General features: G+C 38.5%; 3 protein-coding genes across 5 annotated transcripts in view; 1 reads left to right on the forward strand and 2 right to left on the reverse strand.

Annotated features, from left to right (window-relative positions):
- Positions 1–20: 20 nt before the first annotated feature.
- On the forward strand, positions 21–6,728 carry aldh9a1b (aldehyde dehydrogenase 9 family, member A1b). 2 transcript variants are annotated; one of them, XM_062428521.1, is made up of 12 exons: positions 21–90; positions 390–611; positions 1,541–1,686; positions 2,025–2,154; positions 2,316–2,450; positions 3,462–3,658; positions 3,996–4,136; positions 4,347–4,535; positions 4,629–4,716; positions 4,878–5,019; positions 5,289–5,401; positions 5,897–6,728. In XM_062428521.1, the coding sequence occupies exons 2-12, from the start codon at positions 431–433 to the stop codon at positions 5,989–5,991; spliced, it is 1,557 nt and encodes a 518-aa protein (XP_062284505.1). In that variant the 5' UTR covers positions 21–90; positions 390–430; the 3' UTR covers positions 5,992–6,728. The 2 variants fall into 2 exon arrangements, with proteins under 2 accessions (XP_062284505.1, XP_062284504.1); XM_062428520.1 differs by having other exon boundaries at positions 45–178.
- Positions 6,317–9,422, reverse strand: zte38 (zebrafish testis-expressed 38). Its single transcript, XM_062429172.1, has 11 exons — positions 9,372–9,422; positions 9,004–9,148; positions 8,586–8,649; positions 8,331–8,367; positions 8,208–8,228; positions 8,083–8,109; positions 7,874–7,941; positions 7,631–7,779; positions 7,315–7,559; positions 7,078–7,168; positions 6,317–6,999 (listed from the first exon to the last, which is right to left on the reverse strand). The coding sequence occupies exons 1-11, from the start codon at positions 9,420–9,422 to the stop codon at positions 6,911–6,913; spliced, it is 987 nt and encodes a 328-aa protein (XP_062285156.1). The 3' UTR covers positions 6,317–6,910.
- Positions 9,423–10,650: 1,228 nt separating this feature from the next.
- The window catches only part of prdx1 (peroxiredoxin 1), a 50,163-nt gene continuing 44,935 nt past the window's right edge, over positions 10,651–15,878 (reverse strand). Inside the window, exons 1-6 of one of the 2 annotated variants that reach the window (XM_062428532.1) lie at positions 14,874–14,905; positions 13,081–13,193; positions 12,716–12,869; positions 12,499–12,621; positions 12,254–12,384; positions 10,651–11,154 (exon numbers count right to left, since the gene is read on the reverse strand). In XM_062428532.1, the coding sequence (XP_062284516.1) occupies positions 11,072–11,154; positions 12,254–12,384; positions 12,499–12,621; positions 12,716–12,869; positions 13,081–13,186 (597 nt within the window). In that variant the 5' untranslated portion in view covers positions 13,187–13,193; positions 14,874–14,905 and the 3' untranslated portion in view covers positions 10,651–11,071. Of the gene's footprint in view, positions 11,155–12,253; positions 12,385–12,498; positions 12,622–12,715; positions 12,870–13,080; positions 13,195–14,873; positions 14,906–15,878 lie in introns of those variants that run through there. The other variant, XM_062428531.1, reaches the window with a different exon arrangement.

Here is a 15,878-nt window from a genome sequence, read left to right on the forward strand (position 1 = left end):
TGTAAATATCCAATCATCTGTTAACGTTTTGGTTGCTGTTAACGGTCGTAGATGATTTGCCCCGCCTGCCGTTTGAGCCTCAGCGTGAATGTAGGTTAACGTTAACTAAATACTATGTTTACAGTTATTTAGGTTCATAATCCTTAACACCACATTGTTATTGTGACGAAATCTGGAGGTAAGTGTCCTTCCAAGACTCACGCACAATCGTGAAACACCACAAAGTAAATGAGAGGACAAATCAGCTCCCGTGTAACAGTGGTGTAAATTACACTTGCTGTAACTTAGTTGAGTGACACTAAACTTTGACGTTTAAATGTAATCGTTTTTTTGGCTTTTGTAACGTGACACTGCTGCATGGCGTTAATCTGCAAAATATGCTTTTACAGTTATTGGCTAAACTTGGAGCAGCAGAGGCAAGTTGTTAAGTATGCTCCAGAGGCTAGCTGTGCTCTTGCGGCGGCCCGCTGCTGCTCCCCTTGCAGCGGCGGCGGTACGATGCGTGTCCACGGGCTCAATGCACATCACGGCCCCGCTGAACTTCTGGGCCGGGAAGAGAAGGACGGGCGAAGGAAAAAGTAACATGGAAAATGTATACGAACCTGCAACAGGTAATCCACACAAACTGTCTGCGTTTGACATTATTGACACAGTTCCCTTATTGGACTTTGGTCATTGCTTTGTGAGGATCTGGTGATCTGTGGCCTAGAAATAAAAATTTCACTGGATATTTGACTCTCTGAATATTTACTAGTTGTTTTACAGTGTTTCAACATTTGACATTTTATTATTATTCAATTGTGCACACTTTTGTGCACAGCCCCCTTCACATGCTGATCTATATTTATGCATATGGACACCTCCCTGTGCAGAACCAAGACCTGATCCCAGCTATTACTCTGCACATTTTAGAGCTACACTTTCAATTTCAAGGCTCTTTGTAGCTTGCCTCCTAGATTTCTCCAACTAAGCTAGCACCTATTATACTCTGACATACTCCAGAAGTGTTCAATGACCTGCCTGAAGAAATAAGGCTGACTGGGCATTTGCCATCCTCCTCAAACACACTCATATTTGTATTTAGTTACATTTTCCTTATGGTGTTGTCTTTTATGTATATGCTTCTTTTTTGTACATAATTTATCTTTATTCATTTATTATTGTTGTTTTCACAAGTTCTTCTGTTGTTTTTCTAAATGCACTATAGACAAAATATATTATAATTGTTCACTACCAGTCTAAGAATGTGAATGGAGCACATTTAAGTCACATGGATGCTTCTCTAACCTCAAGGCAATCAGTGGATGATTTAATCTTGTCATTAATGCCATCAATAGAAATTAAACCCCACAGTGTAAATGCCACACTGAGTTTAGTGTGTTACAGCATGTAGCCTACAGGCATACACTTAATTCTCTTCTATAATAAGGGATGACTCGTGTTTAAATTAATCTTTACTGACTCAATGAACAAGCAAAGTTCGATGGCCTTGCTAAATAGAAATTGTGTAACCTGTTCTGTTTTTATGTTTCATCTGCAGGCCGCGTCTTGTGTAATTTAGAGACATGTGGTGCTGCCGATGTCGATCAGGCTGTGAAGGCTGCCATGTCCGCCTTTGGCCACTGGAGTAAGATGTCTGGGATGGAGAGAGGCAGGGTCATGATAGAAGCTGCTCATATCATTGAGGTGTTTATTGGTTTTTTTTATTTATTTTGATGTGGCTAAGTTGGCACAAATAACACATAAAGAATTGTAGCACAGTGTTGTAGCATACATCCTTTGCCTGGTTTCCTAAGAGCATCTTACTGTGCTTTTGGTATATTATAAATAAATTATATATCAATTAAAGTATCCAAAACAAAGATCTCTAGGTGGGAATCACCATACACAGTATACTACACATACATAATAGGGACTTTTTCCCTGATGTTGAGTTGCACCCTGTTTTTACACAATCATTTAAAACATCCAGTGTTGATATTTTACACAATGTACACCAATACCATTCTGTTTTTCATGCACAGAAAAGGAGAGAGGAGATTGCTGAAATGGAGGTGGTCAATAATGGAAAGTGCATCACAGAGGCCCGTCTGGATGTGGACTCTGCCAGACTGTGTACAGAGTACTATGCAGGGCTGGCCAGCACTTTGGCAGGTTGGTCCACTACAATACGTTAGTCTGAAGTTTTAATAAGGGAGCAAGAAAGAAAAAAGACAAGGGGATAGCTGCCATGTTTTTTTCACTGTTTAAAACCTTTTATGTGGAAAGTAAAAACTTAAAAATGTTACTTTTGCTCTTGGTTTTCATTTGTCAAGGCCAGCATATCCAGTTGCCTGGAGGATCCTTTGCCTACACACGCAGGGAGCCTTTGGGAGTCTGTGTCGGCATCGGTGCCTGGAATTATCCTTTCCAGATAGCTGCCTGGAAATCAGCTCCAGCCCTGGCCTGTGGTATGAGATTCTTCTTAAACATTTCACAAAACTACTCAATAATTGAATCTTAGTTATAGACTGGATTTATGTAATACCTGACTACCCAGAAAGGATTTCCATAGCTATCAGCTGTTAATACATCATTATTAGCTTTTATCTGTCTACTAAAGGAGGGAATCTCTATCTATGTGTGTGTATTTCCTTCGCACATCTTTTCAATCAACTCCATACTTTGCAGTTGCATTGCTGGGGAACAAAGGGAGTGTTGTGATGAGGCACATTTTGAATGGGCACTGCATTAGTTAATTAAAAGTTAACTTTGCACTTAAATTGTGTCTGTTATTAAGCCAGGTATGTTAAATACCACTGAAAAGATTTCTGTGAAGTTTGGTGGAATGTAACAACATAAGTCTAGAAAAAAACTAGGTGTTTTTTTGGTTTGGAAGTTACCACCTTCCTCCTTTTGTGAAGCACTTTCTGTTTTTTTCACACATCCTGAACAATGATGCATAAAAACAACCCCAAAAATCCCATGTTCAAGGTAAATCACCCTGTAGAAACCAATTTCAGCCTAAACGAGATGTCTTCCAAAACTCCTGCTTTAAATTTCATCCATTCCCTTCCCCAAATTTGGCCAAATGTCATATTGTCTGAGCCTGTTTTTTTAGTTTTCCTGTAATTGGTTGTCAAATTCTTCTAGGTATGGCCCGTTAGGCATAAACTGCAATAACCCCTAAATATATTGTTAAATTTAAACTAAATTTAGCTGATGGGTGACACGTGCCCTCAGCAATCCTGCAAAATGTAATGACGTTTCACCTATAGATGGCACTATAGGAACATAATACATTTAAATGGCCATTTCCCAATGGTCATGAGTCTGAATCTTAAGATTTTACACAATTCATCCTTGTAAAAAGCTCTAATATTCCCAGGCAGGATTTAGGTATTTCAGTCAATCACCTTCAAAGGGTACAACTCTTCCTTACTTGCATATTATTTATTTTTCTTATTTGTCACTTGAAACAGGCAACTCCATGGTGTTCAAACCCTCACCGGTGACGCCTGTGACAGCGGTCCTGCTGGCAGAGATCTATGCTCAGGCCGGAGCTCCAGAGGGGCTGTTCAACGTGGTGCAGGGCAGCCAGGAGACTGGCAGCTTACTCTGCCACCACCCTGATGTTGCTAAGGTGTCTTTCACTGGGAGTGTCCAAACAGGCAAGAAGGTCTGTGTTTATGTATACAGTAAAACTTCACATTCTGGACACCCTGTCTACTTTTCAGATTTGTATTAGTATGAGACACAAAAAAACCAGTGCTTACTACTACACTAGTAAGTACTACACTACTACTTACTTGATTGGTGATTGTGACGCTCAAGATTTAAGACTGTAGGTCACTGTAGGATTAAGGCTGTTGGTCAAGTTGTAGGATTAGTATTATTTAAGATGTTGATGATGGCACCACATATGAGGTCTGTGTTAAGGTCTGTCTTTTCCGTCGTAACCTGTGATGTGACCAAAATAACCTTTGGATATTCTTCCATATGTCTTTGACCTACAGATTATGGAGATGGCATCCAAAGGGGTGAAGCCTGTAACTCTGGAGCTTGGGGGGAAATCTCCCCTCCTCATCTTTCAGGACAGTGATCTGGAGAACGCTGTGAGGGGAGCTCTCATGGCCAATTTCCTTTCTCAGGGCCAGGTAGCTTCTGCTGTTTTAGATATTTTATATTCTCTCATTGTAGCATCCTCATATGCCAATTCACTTTTCACTTTGTGACTTAAAGGCCATTTATTGACTCAATATGTGGCAACTTGTGAAGGTTCAAAATAAACAAAGCCAACTTGTGTGCGATCATCAGATGGAACTGTATTAAATGATTTTAATCTGCGCTTGTTAAATGCATCACAGGTCTGTAGCAATGGTACAAGGGTCTTTGTTCAGAAGGAAATTCTTCCTGAATTTGTGGATGAGGTTGTGAAGAGAACCCAGGCCATTAAAATTGGAGACCCACTGTTGGAGAGCACCAGAATGGGAGCACTGGTCAGCCGGCCACATCTAGACAAAGTCCTAGCCTTTGTGGAGCAGGCAAAGAAAGAGGTATGACTCATCAGATGAATTTATTTTACTAGAATGACATTGATTGTGCTGCAACTCATATTAAAGCTTTGTTGCAATCTGCACTGTTTCTAGGGAGCTACAGTGTTGTGTGGAGGTGAAGCTTTTGTCCCGTCTGACCCCAAACTAAAAGGTGGATACTACATGACCCCATGTGTGTTGGGTAAGTCTCCCATAGATTACCTTGGGGAATTTATGCAACCTAACTTCTTGATATAATGTTACACATTATTTTACACCTTGTCAAACTCCGGATGAAACTCCACACCAAAGTGTCACACCGTTATTTCCACATTCTCAACCTTTCTGTTTACCCTCTCGTAGCCAACTGCACAGACGACATGACCTGCGTGAAGGAGGAGATCTTCGGTCCTGTCATGTCTGTGTTGTCCTTTGAAACAGAGGAGGAGGTGCTGCTGAGAGCCAATGACAGCACTATGGGACTAGCTGCAGGAATTTTCACTAGGTAGGTTTTGTTCTGAGAAGAATAGGGCAACCTTACCACGAGAAACACGAGAAGTCTGTTTGGAAGATATAAGATTAGGAACCAGAACAATGACCTGAAGTTTACATCTTTGAAAATGTAAAAATTCAACTTAATTGATCAGTAAAGCTACATGCATGAGGCCAGCAGCACCACACGCCATCATTCGGACTATTGCAGTATTATTGTAAGTATGTCTGTAATTTTGCACTAGATGAACGATTGTCTTATGTCCACCTTTGTGTCTGTAGGGATGTGAGGCGAGCCCATCGTGTAGTTGAACACCTCAAAGCTGGTTCCTGTTTCATTAACAACTACAACATCACCCCTGTGGAGGTGCCATTTGGAGGATTCAAAATGTCAGGTACAGTCAAATGAGAAGGGGCCAGGGCCGAACATAACTTATAGCACTTCCATAAAAATCATTTGTAGTCTGCTTAAAGCACTAGAGTGATATTTACATCAATAGGACAGAGATTATAGGGCAGAATCTCCCCCTAATTCTGAAATTGTCCTTGCAACAAACTTTCTTCATTTAAAAAAAAAAAAAAAAAATGTTGTTGGCATAGAAGCCTTTATTTAGCAGTAGATTGACAGGAAACATGGGAGAGAGGGAGGGGGTGTGACATGCAGCAAAGGACCTCCGAACCAGGGTCGGCTGCGTATATGGCATGCGCTCTTACCACTCAGCCATCTGCGCGCCCAAACTTTCTTAATTTTGTTTCCAAACGAGGTCTGAATACATTTTTTTGAATGACCAAATCGAAATTGCCAGCCTGTATCACAAACCAATGATGTGAGCAGAGTACCTTGTTTAAAACAGTGGAAGAATAAGCAAACTTCTTATCTTTGCATTTAGGCATAGGGCGAGAGAACGGCCAGGTGACCATTGAATACTACTCCCAGCTGAAGACGGTGTTTGTGGAGATGGGAGATGTGGACAGCCTCTTCTAGGAAACACAGATTTAGAGGAAGGTGGACCTCTAACACTGATCCAGAAACTGAAACAGATTATCTGGACCGGGACAATATTTGCATGACTCAGGGAACGTCCATCAAACGTTTGTGATCAGAGTGATCAGAAGTAGCGGTAAGTCTTTATCAGAGGAGTTGAAGGAGTCTGTCCTCAAAATGAGCCATGATAGATTTCTGTACTTTGTGAATCTGAGGCAAATGAATAATGAACATGTAACATTTGAATCTAGAGACATTTGAACTAATGACAAACATCGTCTCCTGTGCCAAATAGACATTATTACTTTTTTTTTAGTTGTTGAACCTTGATTAATTTCAGCTGCTGCAACATAGATGTGAGTCATGTATTGTGTTAAATGATTTGCACTACCTTCCTGCTTTTTTTTTTTAAGTCTGTGTGCAGAAAAATAATTTTTTTTACAGTTGTACAAAAAAATCTAAAATGTTTACAAGTTAAGCTTTATTTCATGAACAGTACACATCAATATTTTTTTATAAACACACATTAATAAATAATGAAGCACTTTTTAACCAATTTCATTAATAATCTAGATTATACACTTCCTGTAAACTTTTCATACAATGTTTAAATTAGAACTGTGGCAACAACATCCTGCCTACTGGGTTATTAATTATTTAGGTACGGAAACTGTCTAACACATGTATTGTTCAAGTAAATTGTACCATAACATTAAACAATGTTTCAATAAAATTAAGACAGTTCATTTTTGTGTTAACATTGCTGACATTATGTGTTTTGTGTAATGTTGAGACTAAATTCTTTTCTTCCTCGTCTGTCTTTTGGCAGCTGCATTCCTCTAAGACAGACAAAAATCATTATAAAATAATCACCTGTGCAGTTTGCATGACATCCAGCTACAACTCAATCTCTAATCTCTTATGATTTATTCAAAGTGTGTGTACCCTGCCTTGAGCACAACTGTACCTTTGCCAAAGGTCTTGTGGGTTTCTTGAACTGTGCCGACTCTGTTTAAAGGAAAGTCATCAGTGAATCACCTCAGATACATTTTACAGTTTTGTAACTGAAGTAGTACATTAACTTACCGTCTTCAGAAGGTAAATCGCCTTCTCGATATATTTTCGTGCAAGGAACCTGTAACAAGGTGTTCACAGACAGACAATCATAATTTAACCTCTATTACATTAAAACACTGAAAAGATTTAATGAGAATGAGTAAGATTAAGTTGTTTTAGTGAAAATTACAGTTGAAAACAATGCAACGTTGTGCTAACCTTTAATGTACGACTATAAACCTAAACTTGTGCACTAAATAATCCAACCTTTGGACCCACCGTCATCATTTCTCTCTCTGGAGGAATTCTCTGACAAACCTGCTTGGTCTCCCTCAAGTGGTTACCCTCCTGAAGCTTCTCCAGGCGTCCTTGCTCGGCCGACACGCGCACCCGCAGGGTGTGGAAGGCGGTCTGGACCTCACCCACCTTGAAGTTCACGGCCGTGCCCTCAAACCATAGACTGTCACATTCTCCTTCCTTGAAGCCTGGTGGCTCGTAGTCAGCAGGCGTGACTGAAAAGAGAGCAGGGGATGTTTTCAACATAACCCAAAAAAATGAAACATGTTTGTGGCCGATGCCTTACCATCATCGTAATAGTAGAGCTTCATGGTGAGGTAGACGTTGTTGGGAAGGACATCCAAGTTCTGCATAAGCAGGAAGAGCTTCCTGATGAGCAGCACAGAGGCTCTCTTTGTGTCCTCCAATGTGACCTGCATCTCCGCACCATCACTCCTGTGGTTTCATGGAGGTTATATCACCATCAATTCATTCACTTGTGGAGGCTTTAACTCTACAATGACTGAAAACATAAAATGTCCTTACAAACCTGAGTACATCCATCTCTGGCCCCTTCTCAGTGTATTTGAATTTGAACTGGTAGGACTCAATAATGCACTGCAAAAAGAGAGAGAGAAATCTAAATGTTTTCTTAATGTTGACCAGACTGGAATTAATATTTGACAAAGTATGGCATCAGTGTATTTCTCTTCATAATCTTAACACTGATTTTGTTCAGTACTTTAAAAGAGAACTTACATTAGGCTCTTCTGGATTGGTGTACACCTAGATTGAAATAACATGCAGTCATTATTGGCAACTTTTTAGTATGTGTAAGCAAAGGGGTAATTATAAATGTAGCTATACTGAATTGATTTACTCACCCCAATAAACACAATCTGGAGCTGTTAAAAGAATATTGAATAATAGTAAAAGTAAAAGCAATACTGATTACAGGACAAAATAATTATTACAAATTCAAAGTAGTCAAAAATGCATCAACTTACATACTGCTTCTGCAATGCGTCAAAGCAGCCCATCATCCTGGACAAAACGAGGTTGAACGGGATGAAATCAAAGGTAAGAAATTGCCTTCAGTGACTAAAACTGATTTTACTTCAGATTTTTCATTTTTAAAATGAAGATGGTCTGGTTTCTGGGGTTAAGCCAGCTGCTGTGGCAAGTAGACTAAATAATTATGTCACTGTTATGAGATCCTGACTGCTGTATGTTCAGTTCTAATGCAGGAATATTACCATTACCATTTCACAACTTTGCTGGCACCAGGGGTGTTGCAGTCCTCACGCAAAACTTTGATGCACAAATCTGGTGAAGTGGAAAACAACAGATGACAGAAAAAAAGTTATTTAAAGAGTATTAAAGAGTTATCGATATTTGGCAATGTTTGTCCTTACTCTTCATAAAACGTATGAGACTTTTCAATGAGTTTATTGAGTGTTAGGAGCTTTTCCAAACAAATGTATTGAAAAAGAAAACACAGCTCAAAGTCACTGCCCATTGTAATTAATGTTCTGTTTTTCCTGTGAAGAGGCCCTTATGTGAGATTCACAGATTTTCCTAAACTCACAGGCTGTCTGAAATTTCCCCGCTTGGCTCAAAATCCCGTGATTGTCTAAATAACGTAACCTACATCAGTATTTGTTTTTATTAGTTTTTCACCTTCCAGATATCTGGATCTGTAGGCGTCCTCCGGGAAAATCCCTCTTAGGTAGGTGATGGAGGAGACAGCCACAGCCATCATCCTCTTGACAAAGACCAGGGACTCCTGCTGGGTTTTTAGGTCGCTCATAAACAACCCTGCCCACTTTAAAAAAGTGTAAAACAAAGACAGAAAGACGTTGTTTGAGAGGGGAAAACATATTGGGTTAGCTCGGTTTGACTTGCACGTCGGTGACCACAGGATGGCGCAGTTTAATTCAAAAGTACCAAAGAGCACAAGTGGAAAAAACTGAAGCCATACAGTCACCCTGCTGTAAATAAAACTGCTGAGTTAAACATGTAATTGTGAGTATTTGGTGTGTTCAAACCTCAGCAGCTGCCTCCTTGTTCTTCCTCATGCACATCTTCCCAGCCGCCATTTTCTCCTTTTTTCTGGTCAAGACGGTGAAGCTAATTTAAGCTAATTTAGCCCAGCTAACAAAGTGAATCACATGAACAATAAACCTCAAGTCAACAAGCAGTCTAATTACACCGACAGTACGTTTACTGCTCAGATATATTCTAGGTATATGTTGGTTCAAGTCATAGACTGTATATAAGAAGTTCAAGTCAAAGAAGCTTAGGCTAAAGTAGCTGAAACACTTAAGTTAATAAGTGAGGTCCAGAAACAGCTAGCTAAATGAAACCTACTGTACGGACTTTCCCGCCTAAATGTGTCCTCACTGTGACAATACACTATGCAGACACTATCACTTTATTATCAGAGCATGTATCCAATTCAAATGCTCTTACATTAGTGAAGAGAGGTGTAATGACAGTAATACTCTTTTACTTTGCATTGAGGTCAGTAATATAATATTACCCTTTCATCACCAAATAACATTATTTTTTCACCTAATCAACATAAAGGTGGCTTTCTAATTTAAGCATTTTTTTATGCTTTCTGGTAACATTTTATTTATATATTACGTATGATCACTTGCCTTTGCTTTCAGCCCTATGACAAATGAAGATGTCTGCTATGTGATTATAGGACTATTGAAAGGATGGATTAAAGGGCCTGTCAGTTTACACAGGTGTTTCTCGGTTTCTCGGACCTCATCTCAAAAATGCTGGTTGGAGCAATGCAGAGGTCACTTAACTAAATAACATCTCAAAATACATCTTAAGATACAACAAAACTAAAGGGAAAGTAATGCCCTAGATGCCCATGTCATGAAGAGAAGTCTAATGAGCCAAATTAAGTTAAAACACCTGTGTGGGTGACAGACTTGGCAGACAAGCGTTTAGTAACTGAATAGCAAAAGCACCTTTAGCTTGAACTTCATACATTACTTGTGGTCTTGCATGTGGATTCAAGTCAGCATTGTGACAAAGCTTCCAACTTTTTGAGATGCATGAAAGTTTAGTTCATCCTCAACCACTTTTTTTGATTATGTGCAGTAACTGTTCACAGAGATGTGATAAATATAAGGAAATCATAGTATCTCCCTCTAATGCTGTATAATTTGTAAAGTAATTGAGGCAAATGTGAACAAAAAACAGTCCAACAAGTACCTGATCTGATTGATATAACATCATAAAAACAATATGTAGACCCCAAAATCTCACCACGGATGTTTTAGGTAGATATGTTCCTTTAGGAGAGTGTTTTACACGGTTTTCTTTATTTAGTTTAAACATGTTCACTGTGAAAAAATGGACATAGTACAAAAAAAAAAAATACAACATGATGAGGAGAGGTGTTTGTGGCTTCTTTTCAATAAAATGTTTGTAAGGCCCATTGCATCTAACAATAGTAATGGAATGACTCGATGAACAAACACATATTTAGCTCAGTCAGAGAGTCAAAACAGCATCCAACATAATTACACAATTATATACTTTGGTCATAATTGCACTGTTCACTCTACAGACAAAAGCACACACAAAACATGTTGACTACAAAAACTGCCTCCTCAACACTCCTCCACAGGCAAAGCGGTGAGAGTTTAAATATTGTTCTCTAGAAATGTTATCTCTATATGAAATCTCCTACAGCAGACAGCAGATTCTGGCCTGTATCTTATTACTGTTTGGAGAAGAAGTCTTTACTCTTCTGGACGTCAGGTTTGATGGTGTCACTTCCTGGTTTCCAGCCGGCGGGGCAGACTGAAAAGATAAGCGTATAATGAGTCCTGGCCCAGTAGATCAAACAGATAAGACATGTGCCCTTGCCATGAATACAGCATAAGTGGTCTTTAAGCAGGGAAATGTATTTGGTAGCAAAATGTCAAATTTCTTCAGATGATGCAATTTTTCTCCTAAACTGTAAAGTATACAATCAGTTCGCAACCTGTTGTTAAGTTAATGTGAACCCAGGGCTCAAAATTAGCAAGAAAATATGCAATTGGCTGATGGATTTGCTTCATTCACCAGACAAAAAAGTAATGGTAATGCATTGAGTGGCTGTTAAATTTGAACATTCACTACACATTTGTGGTCTTTGCTCTATCTGATTTACATTGCACAAATTCTTGATGTGGCAATATTTTTTGACCATAGTGTAAAGTGTTTAGTGGTATAAGAGATAAGATTTAACTATCATTATTATAAATATGCATATCTTGAGTTGGCAAACAATAAGGAATTTAAATTACAATTGTCATATTAAAAAAACATTTCAAGTATCAGATTGACATAAAAGTTTAATAAAGAATGTATGTGGAGCCCGACATATATATCGGTCATCCGATATTATCAGCTGATATAAGCCTATCACAGATATATCAGTATCAGTGTATATGTTGTCTGATATAACGCTGATATTTTTATTGGCAGCACTTTATGTATATTTAATCCTTTTTCTGAATTCATGTTATATATATATATATATATATATATATATATATATATATATATATATATATATACACACACACATACATGTTTTTTTATTTACAGCTATTTATAATTATTAAATTGGTTCTGGTAAAACCAATTTAATAAGAACTGGTAAAGGTTCACTGTTTCAATGTGTTTTGATGTGTGTTTGATAACCAAATTTGAAGGATCATTTCAAAAAATGTGTGTTTATGTTTTTATTCTGTATGTATAAGCTTGTCAGCCGATGTATTGATATCAGATTTTTTTAATTCCCTTATATCGGGATCGGGATTGGCCCCAAAAATTCAGTATCGGTCAGACCCTAATTATATGTAAGACACGCTATAATAAAGTCTATTTATAGTGTGTTACAGCAGTGAGTTACCTTCTCCGTGTTTGTCAGTGAACTGAAAGGCTTGGACCAGACGCAAGGTCTCTTCAACAGAGCGTCCAACTGGAAGGTCATTGATGGTGATCTGTCTCAGGATGCCCTTGTCATCAATGATGAACAGACCCCTGAAATAAAGATCAGTTCATGAGTCTCTAGAGATTTAATTCCAACCCCTTAAAAGAGCAGTAAGTGATGACTGTCTTGTTCATGTCCTCTCAGCCCTACATGAGTAAACTCACCTGTATGCGATGCCCTCATCCTCCTTCAGGACACCGTAGTCTGTGGAGATGGTGCGGCATGTGTCGGCTACAAGGGGAATCTTCATGGTGCCCAGACCGCCCTGCTTACGTGGTGTGTTGGTCCTTTGAGAGCAAAAAAAGAAAAACATAAGGACTTTGCAAGAGTGACGGCACACAATCACTGTGAGTGCTTAAAATCTAAAGCTTTTTTAACTACCATGCGAAATGGGAGAAGTGTGAGTCAACGGAGGCGGCGATGACCTCACAGCCAATCTTCCTGAACTCTTCGGCAGCATCACTGAAAGCGATGATCTCAGTTGGGCAAACAAAGGTGAAGTCCAGAGGGTAGAAGAAGAAGACAACGTATTTTCCTGCACCAAAGGAAAAAAGGCTATTGAGGTTGTCATCTTACAATGCACCCATGGTAATTACAGTCTAATTAATATTCTAGTCTTTAGTAGTGTAAATGGTGCCCATTCACTACACTCTGGCATCACAAAGCAATGAATCACAGTCCAGAGGAGAGCACCATCAAAGCAAATCCTCCACACAGGAGAGAGTGAAGTAGATGCTGAGGTTTACCTCTGTAGTCTGACATTTTGATGTCCTTGAACTGTCCGCCTGGCATCACCGCTTTGGCTGTGAAGTCTGGGGCCAGCTTTCCAATTTGTGCCTTGCCTGCAGCCATCTTTAGTCTGATAGGATTACAGAAGAAAGAAACATATATTACACACAATCTCTTCTCAAAATCACAACAACAATGTTTTTTGGTGTGAAATAATAGATAAAACATAAACGAGAACAAGTGAATTACAACTCTTACATAGAATAGGAAATTTAAAGTTGTGCAGCATTTTAGAGCTGCTGCATCTATAAAAGTCTGAAAATTATAAGAAAAAAAAAAAAAGGTTTATCAAAGTTTCCCATTGTCCAATGTGTCCAATGTTGCTTGTATTGTCTGACCAGTACAACCCCAAAGGTTGTAAGTTTACAATCTAATAACACAAAGAAAAGCAGCAAATACTCTATGTGTGAAGCTGGAGCCAGAATTACTTGGGTATTTTTGCTTGAAAAATGACTCAATCGATTTATCAGTTCCCAACATAGCTGCAGATTAATTTCTGTTGAACGACTCATTGATGGATCATCTAGTCATTTGAGCTCTGAGGCAATTATCATTGAAGGTGTGCTGGATTTGAATTCATGATATAGTTTCAAGGCTTAGTAAAAAAGGCCATTACACACATCTGGGGTGACGATGTTTGAAGCACATGGTTAGACTGTAGAGAGCTTCAATTATTTGATCATTAATCAATTAGTTACAGGAAATTAATCAACAACCTCTAACTATATATATCATACATTATATATATATATATATATATATTGTTCCAGCGAAAAATACAAAACATCCCCTTGATTCAGGTTCTCCAAAGTGAGGATTTCTTTTTCTTATGGGATGAATTGTTTTGCGTTAGCCAGAAAAACACAAGAAAACTGAATGCATCATCTCTGATTTTAAGGAAATTATGATGGTCATTTTACACAAATTTCTGGCATCTCACTGACAAAATTGAACAATTCATTAATTCATCAAAAATAGGCACATGAATCAACTGATGACAATAATGTTAGTTGCAACCTTTAAAATGAAGCAAATAGTAAATTATATGGAATTATACAAATATTAGTTCCACGTGAAAAATGTAAAATACTGTGTATAATACAGTATTACATATCTTGTTATGGCACCAGAGAATACACAAGACTTTTTGTTGAATCGTGGCTCGTCTTCATTTCCTGTTGGGTTTTTTTTAATTAGTGGCATTTTTGCAGCCAATCCTCAGCTCAGGAAGCTGGTATTAAAGCACTCATCAAAACACTGACTAAAACCGAAACTCATGAAGCATTTCCACTTTTTCTCCTCTCAGTTTATATCCACAGGTGTTTCCGCTTATGGATGTGTACAATTATTTAAAGTTATTCTTCAAAGTTTCTTTCTTGAAACAACTCCCAGGTGCGTTCACCTGAGTTTGCAGCTCGATGAAGACATTATTACACTGCTCTATAGTATTTCACAACCACACATTGAACACGTTTTATTTTCTTCTGAGACTCGGGACGTAACTTGCAGCTTTCTGTTAATAAAAGCTTTTTAAGTACCAAAACTCAGCTAACAGCAAATCTTTGTTTTTAACAACTTATTGGAGTTGGAAAACCATCTTTTAAAAATGAAAAAGCAAAAAAAAATGTAGTTACCTGAAATACGTTCACGCATTAATACAACTAAATACTACAAAGAAGCAGAACAACTGTTGTTTAAAATGTAACACAGCTAGAGGAAAATGTAATGTAATGTATTCAATGACACATACCTCAGTTTAGCTCACAGTTCAGCAGTGGAGTCTGAAGGCGGAACTACAGGAGCTGGGTTTATATTAAGACTCACTTCTCGCGAGATGATGGTCCACAACGTGACTACAGCCCACTTCAGTCCAGTGTCAAACCCACTACGCAGCATGACTTTGCACTTTCTCTAATCGGTTTTCTGGGAAATTTTACACTCTTAAGAGACCAGCTCAAATCGCAGTGTTAAGGATGAGAAGGCACATAGAAGTTGACGCCACCAGGAAGTAACTTTTAGGCCCAAATTTCAAAGTTAAGAAACTTTTTCCAGTTCCCATGAGGTTGTTTGATCCATCCTCAGTATCCAGGAGTAGAGAGCAGCCAGTTTTGATTCTTAAGACTCAACCCATTCATCTGAAAACTCCAAAAAAGAGCAGGTTTTAATGGCAAACAGCTCCCTAATCCACACTAACAGCTATGCATGGGTCAAAGAGTCATGAGGCTTTATCATATGACCCAACCTCCTTCAGGATGTGGACAGTGGTGGAACTAGTATTCAGATCCTTTACTTAAGTAAAAGCAGTTTACCAATGCAGCAGTGTAAATACACTCCATTACAACTAAAAGTCCTGTCTAAAAATGCTACACAAGTAATATTACATATTATCAGCTTGAGTACTGAAGTAAAAGTAGTGATTTGGTCCCTCTAGTTAGCTCGTTTAGTCCAGTGGTGCCCAACCTAGGGGTCGAGCCCCTCCAAAGTGTCACCAGATAAATGTGAGGAGTCGTGAGATAATTAATAGGAGAGGAAACAAGAAAAAACTAAGTTGATTTTTTTATGAAATACTGGCTCATTTAAACATTCATTGAAATGAAACCATGTGAGAAGTTTAAAGGGAAAAAAATCACTATTTGGTGGAGCTGTTAACAACTCATAATCGTCTTTTTGTAAGACGTCAAAAGCCAAAGAGGTTGGAAACCACTGGTTTCATCTTTAACAATGTGTTATATTTAAAAGCTTTTTATATTATCCA

Source organism: Scomber scombrus, chromosome 11 (genome assembly GCF_963691925.1).
Source record: "Scomber scombrus chromosome 11, fScoSco1.1, whole genome shotgun sequence".
In the NCBI taxonomy this organism is placed as follows: domain Eukaryota; kingdom Metazoa; phylum Chordata; class Actinopteri; order Scombriformes; family Scombridae; genus Scomber; species Scomber scombrus.